Source organism: Myxocyprinus asiaticus, chromosome 13 (genome assembly GCF_019703515.2).
Source record: "Myxocyprinus asiaticus isolate MX2 ecotype Aquarium Trade chromosome 13, UBuf_Myxa_2, whole genome shotgun sequence".
Lineage (NCBI taxonomy): Eukaryota > Metazoa > Chordata > Actinopteri > Cypriniformes > Catostomidae > Myxocyprinus > Myxocyprinus asiaticus.
The window spans coordinates 36562159-36572629 of NC_059356.1; the positions used below are offsets into that span (position 1 = coordinate 36562159).

The following is a 10471-nucleotide window of genomic DNA, read 5'->3' on the forward strand; positions in this document are numbered from 1 at the left end:
ATGCATTTTTCATTCTGGCCCCCTGAGCCCCCCTTTGTGATATTCAATCCTCTGCTTTATTTTCAGTTCCTCTACTCTCACAGGTTTCAGTACAGTAAGATAAAATTGCTGACAGGTGAGACCTCCAATCCAGGTCTCTGTCTGGATGCTGAGTGAGTGTTACCGTACTGCTATATGTGTGAAGATGAATGCAAAGCAATACTTTCTCCCAGGGCTGGATCATGGTCATGATCACTGGGCCGGTCCAAAATCCAACCCCGCTTTCGCCCCATTCACTGTTACCAGTGATCATAAAAAGTGTTTAACGTTTATCAAAATGTTTTATTTTGAACTGAACTCAGTTGAATTGATTACATAACTGATTTGCAGGACAGTCATCAAATGCATTGTTGGCTATCCGATCAAAATATTCACGTTGCATGCAAATAGTCCGGTCATGTACAGTATATATTGTCTTCAGTGTGTGCTTCACAGGTCTGAAAATAAATCAGCATCTGATGTAATAAAACATTATTTTCAGCACAGGTGTGAATTACACTTGCAGTTGCATCCTGTTCTCACTGAATCATGATACTATACCAACATTTTTGCAAAATGATTTTTAGGTGGCTCGTTGTACGTTTCTCGGCAGTTTACTGGTGAAATGAACACTAGACAACAACAATGACTTTAATTTACTCACACAAATCACACAGCAGATTTTCTGTGCATAAACACTTACTCTTCAACCTGTTCCTCACACAATGCTATCTTATGATATAAAAACACTTTTACTATAGCCACGTATACGGCGATACATTTTAACATGTGCATTACATAACCAACTTCATTTACAAAGCTTATTCTAGAATTATGGAGTTGATAGAGCATTGCACTTCCAACATGAAGGACAGGCCTCCAGAAGAGCACATGAGTGGATGTCACATAATTTATGACACTATCAGTCAGGTTTGGGTTTAAGGTTTAGGGTTGGGAGGTTGGTTTTCTTGATTTTAAACTCGGTAGGCCTTTAAAAACCATCTGTTTGGAAGAAAATTTGACTTGATTTCAGTGCCACACAGTGGACATTTCACCTCTGAAATGCTGCGTTACATGTAAAGTAAATATAATTTTCCAAAAATGTCACAACAGTCACATAATTGTCATGAGATCAGGCTGTATAGTAAGTATAGTATTTACGGAGAACAATATATCACAGTATACATCAGAGAGGTCAGAAGAGGAAGAGAAGAAATCAGGCACAAAAATGATAGAACAGGAGAACGGGATTATCAAGAGAGGCACAATCAAAGATAGATATGAAATTCAAAAAGATGTTGTTCGAGTGCTCAGGACAGTGTTCAGGGAACAAGCTCTGTGAGTCTACACACAGGGCTCATCATAGTCCATAGACCATATGCTGTCTGGTCTGTATTTTGAGTATTATGTTTTTGAGAAGTTTGGGGAACTGTAGTTCTGACTGAACTACTCTTTTCAGGGATAGTTCACCCCAAAAAAAAAGAAAAAGAAAAAGAAAAAAAAATTTTGCTCACCCTCGTGTCATTCCAAAGCCGTATGTCTTTCTTTCTTCCATGAAACACAAAAGGAGATGTTAGACAGAATGCTCAATCTTAGTCACCATTCACTTTCATTGTATGTAAAAAACAAAATGCAATGAAAGTGAAAGTTGACTAAAGATAACATTATGCCTAACATATGTGTTCCATGGAAGAAAAGTCATACAGGTATTAAACAATATGAGGGTGACTAAATGATGACAGAATTTTCATTTTAGGGTGAACTGTTCCTTTAAGGTTTCTGCTGAACAGAAATGCACTTAAAATATGTGGTAATTGAATGGAAAAAACCCCTCAGTCTGCCTTTTTAACTCAACCAAAATATGTTTTGTAAACTCCGAACAACATTTTGGCATTTTGATGTGGCAGAAAGGATTGTGCAGTGCATCCTGGGAAATGTAGTTTGAATTACTGCTCAGGGGTGAAAATATAGTCTAGAGCCTGTCTCTCTGCTGCAGCCACATTGGGGTGCCAGAGATCCACGCTGAAGATAACTCTAGGACCATCTTCAGCACCCCCTAGAGGAAAAACATAGAAATGGTTGGTCAGAGTAAGTTATTATAACTATCCATTGTGATATCAGGTATTTTCCACAATGTACAGTGGGGTTAAAATCTGGGTTCAAAATGAAAAAAATCTAATTTCAACCTGGAAATAAACAGGAACTCTTAGAATTTTTAAAAAGGAAAAAAAGTTAATAAATTAAATAAAATTAATACTATATACACTATATTGCCAAAAGTATTCGCTCATCTGCCTTTAGACGCATATGAATTTAAGTGACATCCCATTCTTAATCCATAGGGTTTAATATGACGTCAGCTCACCCTTTGCAGCTATAACAGCTTCAGCACTTCTGGGAAGGCTTTCCACAAGGTTTAGGAGTGTGTTTATGGGAAGTTTTGACCATTCTTCCAGAAGCGCATTTGTGAGGTCAGACACTGATGTTGGACGAGAAGGCCTGGCTCGCAGTCTTCGCTCTAATTCATCCCAAAGGTGCTCTATCGGGTTGAGGTCAGGACTCTGTGCAGGCCAGTCAAGTTCTTCCACACCAAACTCGCTCATCCATGTCTTTATGGACCTTGCTTTGTGCACTGGTGCACAGTCATGTTGGAACAGGAAGGGGCCATCCCCAAACTGTTCCCACAAAGTTGGGAGCATGGAATTGTCCAAAATCTCTTGGTATGCTGAAGCATTCAGAGTTCCTTTCACTGGAACTAAGGGGCCAAGCCCAGCTCCTGAAAAACAACCCCACACCATAATCCGCCCTCCACCAAACTTCACAGTTGGCACAATGCAGTCAGACAAGTACCGTTCTCCTGGCAACCACCAAACCCAGACTCGTCCATCAGATTGCCAGATGGAGAAGCATGATTCGTCACTCCAGAGAATGCGTCTCCACTGCTCTAGAGTCCAGTGGCGGCGTGCTTTACACCACTGCATCCGATGCTTTGCATTGCACTTGGTGATGTATGGCTCGGATGCAGCTGCTCGGCCATGGAAACCCATTCCATGAAGCTCTCTACACACTGTTCTTGAGCTAATCTGAAGGCCACATGAACTTTGGAGGTCTGTAGCGATTGAAAGTTGCCGACCTCTGCACACTATGCGCCTCAGCATCCGCTGACCCCGCTCTGTCATTTTACGTGGCCTACCACTTCGTGGCTGAGTTGCTGTCATTCCCAATCGCTTTCACTTTGTTATAATACCACTGACAGTTGACGGTGGAATATTTAGTAGCGAGGAAATTTCACGACTGGACTTGTTGCACAGGTGGCATCCTATCACAGTACCATGCTGGAATTCACTGAGCTCCTGAGAGCGGCCCATTCTTTCACAAATGTTTGTAGAAGCAGTCTGCATGCCTAGGTGCTTCATTTTATACACCTGTGGCCATGGAAGTGATTGGAACACCTGAATTCAATTATTTGGATGGGTGAGCGAATACTTTTGGCAATATAGTGTATGTAAGATTCTGAAATATTTCTGTCACTAATTAAATAAGCAAATTTGTGACACATTGACCATGTTAACTCCTTTGTACAAAAGTTAAAACTTCTGTGTCTCCTAAAAAAGACCCCAAGAGACTTGCACTTCCTCTAGAGTTTCAGAAGAGATCCAAACAATGTCTCAAAAATTCGTTTTCAAAAAATTAAAAAAAATGTATATGGACTCAATCTCCAAACTCAAAAGCCAAATTATTTGAGCTAATCTATTCACATTAATCTTCAAAAGTTCTATACGCATACTGTATGTCAACAACAATCTCATATGTGTCTAATTGTATTTTTCCTTAGGATTCTTAAGGGAAATATCTCAGACCCAGTTGATAAATAAATGAAACATAATTGTCTCATAGTTCTCCTCAATTAGTTGTAAGTCATTCAGCATTATTGTGAATTATAAGGTTTGTACATGTCAATTTCTGACCATTGTGTGAGATGGTGTGCAGGAAAGAGTCATCCACAAGGAGGCAGTGACCTTCTGACCAACACTGTGGCTCTCCACCCACAACTAGCTCACATTGAGCAGGTGTCTGAAGACCTGAGACAGAAAGAGAGAGAGAGAGAGAGAGAGAGAGAGAGAGAGATTACAATGGGGAGTGTTCACACACACACACACACACACACACACACACACACATGTTGGTGCGGCTATCCTTATGAGGACTCTCCATAGACATAATGATTTTTATACTGTACGAACTATAGATTCTATCCCCTAACCCTACCCCTAAACCTAACCCTCACAGAAAACTTTCTGCATTTAAATATTTTCAAAAAACATCGTTTAGTATGTTTTTTAAGTGATTGGAATTATGGGGACACTAGAAATTTCCTCATAAACCACATTTATAGTATAATACTCTTGTAATTACCAGTTTGTAACCTAAAATAATTTCCTCAGACACACACATACACACATTGGTGTTGCTATCCTTATGAGGACTCTCCATAAACCACCCAAACCCACCCACACACACACACACATACACACACACACACACACACACACACACACACACACACACATACACAAATGACACTTTTAATATACATTTCTAGAAAGGGTGATTTAAAGAGTCTATTTGACCAATGGCAGACAGGGGGAGTGTTTGGGAAACCTGTTAAAAAACAATAATTACTTTTGCAATTTCATTTGGTGCAGCTAGTGATGCAGAAAATACACACTTCACCTTTAAGTATGAAATTTGGCAAAACTGAACCCATGAGGACAGATTCAACTCAAAGCGTTCAGCTCCAATCAGATGATTGCTAGTGTTTGAAGGGTTAAAGGAACATTCCGGATTCAGTACAAGTTAAGCTCAATCAACAGCTTTTGTGGCTTAATGCTGATTACCACAAAAATGAATTTAGACTGGTCCCTCTTTTTCTTTAAAAAAGCAAAAATGGAGGTTACAGTGAGGCACTTACAATGGAAGTGAATGGGGGCCAATTTCTGGAGGGTTTAAAGGCAGAAATGTGAAGCTCATAATTTTATAATGACACTAGTAAGTGACTTTATCACACTAAAATCATGTTAACAAAAAACATATTGTTTATGTTGTTGGCTATGGTAAATTGGCTATACTTTTGAAACTGTGTGTATTTTAACATTTACGGATGGGCCCCATTCACTATCCATTGTAAGAGCCTCAATGTAACCCAGATTTTTTGCTTTATTTTTTAAAGAAATGGAGGGACGAGTCAAATTTTTTTGTGATCAACATTATGCCACAAATGCTGTCAGCTGAGCTTAACTGTTATTGAACCCAGAATATTCCTGCAGACCTCTGAACAGTTGCTGACAAATACAAGGGCCTTGAAATGCCTCAAGTGTAAATTTGATGTTTGCAGTTATGGCCACATCAGCACATTAATAACTTTTTTTGCATTTGGGTTTTACGACAGCCACATCATCAGACAGTTGCTCGCAGGCATTCACACTTTTTGCACAGAAGACGATCATGACATAAAGATCATATGTCATGAACATAATTTCATGAAAATCATAATTTCTGTTTCGTGACTTACCAAGATGGCAGCGCAGACGTGCGTTTGTAGGACCATAGGCCCCTCCTAGTGTGGCCCTAGGTCCCAGGAGCCAGAATCCAGCAGACCCCAGAGAGTTACTACTGATGAAGGTTCTTAGAGACAGGAGGGTTCGGTACGTATACGGGCATGCACGACAGTTACTGGCAACACACACTCCAGCATTATAGAGCGGGAATACTGCCTGGCCCTAAAGATGATGAATAAATAAGCTCAGTCATCACACACACATAACACATTTTCACTTTAAATTTGTAACTTATATCTGCTGAAAATCTTCTGTTAACTGGTCCATTGTTTTGACAATGGGTCAATGCAGTGCTCGTGGTGTGAGACGCACATGAAAACGAGACCAAGACATTTGTTTAGCCCATGTTTACATAGATTAACAATGAAGAAATAATGCAGACAGAACAGAAGAATGCATTCTGTGTGAACAGGCCCTTAGATGCGCATGTGTATGGGTTTCTTCACAGCATTCTTATATATCATTACGAGAAGGCGATTAATTGAGTACAAACAGACTCTAACAGAGTTGCAGTACAGATATTGATCGAAAGATATTAAGAGAGGTCGAGAAAGGGGGCCTGGGTAGCTCAGCAAGTAAAGACACTGATTTCCACACTTGAAGTCAGAAGTTCGAATCCAGGGCGTGCTGAATGACTCCAGTCAGGCTTCCTAAGCAACCAATTGGCCCGGTTGCTAGGATGGGTAGAGTCACTTTGGGTTAACCTCCTCGAGGCCACCATAATGTGGTTCTCGCTCTCGGTGGGGCGTGTGGTGAGTTGTGTGTGGATGCCGCGGAGCACAGTGTGAAGCCTCAACACTTGCTATGTCTCCGTGGTAATGCGCTCAACAAGCCACGTGATAAGATGCGCGGATTGACGGTCTTAGACACTGAGGCAACAGAGATTCGTCATCCACCACCCAGATTGAGGCGAGTCACTATGCCACCACAAGGACTTAGAGTGCACTGGGAATTGGGCATTCAAAATTGGGGAGAAAAGGGAGGAAAAAAAAAAGGTCAAGAAAAGAGAACTAAGAGGGTGAAAGACTCTTGGTAAATGTGAATGTGAGATGGAGTGCAATGACACAAAACAGAATGATTTAAACAGTATTTCTTTAGGAGTTTTCTACTTTTACAAGTTACTGTGGTTGTATCCCCTATGGCACTTTTTAAAGGAATAATTCACCCCCAAATGAAAATTCTCTCTTCGTTTACTCACCCTCAAGCCATCCCAAACGTGAATGACTTTCTTTCTTCTGCTGAGGTCACACAAATGGAGATTTTTAGAAGGATATCTCAGCTCTGTAGGTCTTCATAATGCAAGTGAATGGTGACCAGAACTCAGAAGGCCCAAAAAGGACATAAAGGCAGCATAAAAGTAATCCATACGACTCCAGTAGTTAAATCCATATCTTCAGAAACTATATAATAGGTGTGGATGAGAAACAGATCAATATTTAAGTCCTTTTTTACAATAAATCTCCACTTTCACTTTCAAAATGTGAAAGAATGTGAAAGTGAAAGTGGAGATTTATAGTAAAAAAGGACTTAAATATTTATCTGTTTGACACCCACACCTACAATATCACTTCTGAAGATATGGATTTATCCACTGGAGTTATATGGATTACTTTTATGTAGCCTTTATGTGATTTTTGGAGCTTCAATGGTCTCAGTCACAATTCACTCTCACTCTCTTTTTTCTATACAATGATTTTATGTTCCACGGACGAAAGTGAGTCACACAGGTTTGGAATGCCATTAGGGTGAGTAAATAACAACAGAATGTTCATTTATAGGTGATTATATCCCTTTATTCCCTGGAATGGTTGCTTGAAGCCAGGATGAGGCTGTAAGGTTTAGTTACCTTTGGTCCTTGGTAGGTCCACCCTAGTTTAGTATCAATTCCCCCCTGGTAGACTGCCTGGAACTCAGCAAGGATGATGGGATAATTGGCCTCCAGAACCTCAATGTCATGGCGATGAGCATCCCTGGGAAAGAAAGGTATGCTGGGAACATCTGGGAGGTAAAAGAGATGAGGTTTCTGAATGGAGGGCCGATCATTGATCCTGGCCTAGACAGCAGAGAAAGGGGAGTTGACGAAACAAACAGTGAAATAAATGTTAAGATTCAAACATTTGAGAAAGTGCAGGTGAACCCTAATCCCCTAAATTATAAACTGGTTTTCTGGTCTCAGCTGGTTTCAACTGGTTTTCTAACCAAAAGTGGCCAAAACAAAAACTGGGAAACAAGCTAAGACCTGCTAACCAGTTTAGGATGGTTCTCGCTTTCTTTTTTTTCTTTTCAGCAGGGTTCTGACCTGACATCTGCCCTTTTCAACTCTCCTCTCCTCGCTATTGCTTTTTTCTTCTTTCTTTACTAAACCCCAATTTTCCCACATCTGACCTGATTACGCAGGCCCTTGTGAATACGACCCATGCCGGCCCAACTGTAGCGCTTGGCATACTCCTGTAGTGATTTGTATAACTTCCTGCTTCCCGATGCAGCCTCAGAGGGAAAAGGAGCATGGCTCCACACTGGTGTCAGGTAGCTCTCTGTCCCCTCCTCTTCCTCCACAAACTCCATGGCGATTGCCGCTGATGCTTTAGTGGCAGAGTGTCCGGGGTCGACAGGGGAGCGACTGGATGACCGAGAGAAAGAGGAGCTGGTTTTGAGCACTCCAGCATGGGATGGCGGGTCAGAACCCACACGGTAGCAGTACCAGAGGAAGAGGAGGAGGATGATCCAGAGCAGCCCGCTTAGGGGGTGACCACTCAGCAGTGCACATGGGGGAAGCAGCACCAAGTCCAGAGACCAGGACATAATAATGAGAGAGTGAGCTTTAAGAAACAAAGATACAGAAAAAGGACATTCAGGCAAATGTGTCTTCTTATAAGCAAGCTACAGTAGCTGCCTCATTGCCTCAGTTATGATATCACAACTCAATAGCAAGATTAGTACTTGTTACATGAGACTTCTTCAGTCAGTAAAATCAATATACAATATAGCTCCCCATTTCTACATGTTTATGAGCAATAATTACAATTTAGCAGACCACAGATGATGAATATTTCTGTGTCAATCCAAATTACCAAAGGCTTCCCCGCAGTGAAACATATAATGTATCTTGCTCTTTTGCATAAGGATTCCTGCTGCACTCAGTTTGTGTGGTCGCTTTCATTCTCCGTACTCACGTTGATGAAACATGGCACACGGATGTCCGGGAGAGAGCGACGACGGAAAGAACCGATCTGCACCGAAATTCCAAGTTCCTATTCGGACTCTTGCAGCGCAATTTAATTAAATATTATGCTATGGTGTATGTGTGTCAGCTTACCACTTCTCCACTTCTCTCTTGTTCCCCCTTCGTTCGCACCACGTCCCTTAATCTGTTTATCTCTTTCCCGGTCTGCAGCCCTGAAATGACAGGAGATTCCGCATTCAGTGCTTCCGTAAGGGGCCGTTCACTCCGAACGCGGTTTGCGTTCGTCCACGCTGTGCACACACTGTTTAGACGCAGTGTCAAGTTAAAAAGAGTTTCAAGTGTTAAAGGAATAGTTCACCCAAAAATGAAAATTCTCTCAACATTTATTCACCCTCATGCCATCCCAGATGTGTATGACTTTCTTTCTTCTGCTGAACACAAATGAAGATTTTTAGAAGAATATCTCAGCTCTGTAGATCTGTTCAATGCAAGTGAATGGTGACCAAAATTGTAAGCTTCAAAAATCACATAAAAGCAGCATAAAAGTAATCCATAAGACTCCAGTAGTTTAATCCATGTCTTCAGAAGCGATATAATAGGTGTGGGTGAGAAACAGATCAATATTTAAGTCCTTTTTTACAATAGACCATTTCAGGGATGTAAGCAATAACAAATGAATTAGAATGCTACTGATCCTGAAGCATTTCTGATATCATTACCGAATCCTTTAAATAAGGCTAAAGTAGGAGTTCAAACTTTTCTCAAAGAACATCAAATGTTTACCTGATGTGACCAGACGTGTTGTTGATACTTAGTGTCTACTTGAGAGAGGTGATGAAATTGTATCATAGTTTAATGCTCACAATTATTTCCTCAGTGAAAATATTGTGAATATTAAATCACTCCTATTATTTCTTTTTTTAATGTAAAAATACTTTTCTTGTCTCTTGTCCCGGTACATGCGTCCATTTGTGGTTGCTTTTTCGGAGATCTAAGCACTTTAATTTCCGTTAGTTCCAGGCATCCAGTGAGCAGCCACCCACCAAACAACATAGTGCACATTTTAATAATGACATTTTATGATAATTCTGATAATTTATGTTAACATTAGTAATGATAATCGTGTTAAAGTCACTATGAATGAAGCGCCTCCCGCTGTTGTTTTGAATGAGTTTGACAACTAGCAGGAAATTTTCAAGGGACAAAAACTTCACTTACTTACACGAAGAATAGTCCTTGAAATGGTCTATAAATCTCCTCCCTGCCCAATAGGTGGCGGCATGCACGAAGAATACAAATCGTCTAAAACACAAGAAGATGAATGTGAAAGTAGAGATTTATAGTAAAATGGACTTAAACATGGATCTGTTTCTCACCTACACCTATCATTATCTCTTCAGAAGATTTGGATTTACCTACTTGAGTCATATGGAATACTTTTAATGCTGCCTTTATGTGCTTTTGAAGCCTCAGAATTTTGGTTCCCATTCACTTGCATTTTATGAACCTACAGAGCTGAAATATTCTTCTAAAAATCTTCGTTTGTGTTCAGCAGTAGAAAGAAAGTCATACACATCTGGGATGGCATGGGGGTGAGTAAATGATGAGAGAATTTGCATTTTTGGGTGAACTATTCCTTTAAAACTGCGTC

General features: G+C 40.5%; 1 protein-coding gene across 2 annotated transcripts; it reads right to left on the bottom strand.

The window, feature by feature from the left end:
- Positions 1–312: 312 nt before the first annotated feature.
- Positions 313–9071, bottom strand: LOC127449763 (aspartate beta-hydroxylase domain-containing protein 2-like). Of its 2 annotated transcripts, none has more exons than XM_051713291.1 (6): positions 8953–9071; positions 8022–8455; positions 7483–7689; positions 5591–5798; positions 3987–4100; positions 313–2074 (listed from the first exon to the last, which is right to left on the bottom strand). In XM_051713291.1, exons 2-6 carry the CDS (start codon positions 8436–8438, stop codon positions 1965–1967), a joined length of 1056 nt encoding a protein of 351 aa, XP_051569251.1. In that variant the 5' UTR covers positions 8439–8455; positions 8953–9071; the 3' UTR covers positions 313–1964. The 2 variants fall into 2 exon arrangements, with proteins under 2 accessions (XP_051569251.1, XP_051569250.1); XM_051713290.1 differs by lacking the exon at positions 8953–9071 and adding an exon at positions 8708–8760.
- Between the last annotated feature and the right edge of the window lie 1400 nt (positions 9072–10471).

What these genes read in the sequence shown, in the direction of transcription:
- LOC127449763 (XM_051713290.1), bottom strand. Translation starts at nt 8,756, where the DNA reads ATGCAAAAGAGCAAGATACATTATATGTTTCACTGCGGGGAAGCCTTT. An exon ending in GGACCTACCAAGGACCAAAG is followed by an intron (nt 5,799 to 7,482) that starts GTAACTAAACCT and finishes CATCATCTTTAG; the next exon opens with GGCCAGGCAGTATTCCCGCT. An exon ending in ACGTCTGCGCTGCCATCTTG is followed by an intron (nt 4,101 to 5,590) that starts GTAAGTCACGAA and finishes TTTCTGTCTCAG; the next exon opens with GTCTTCAGACACCTGCTCAA.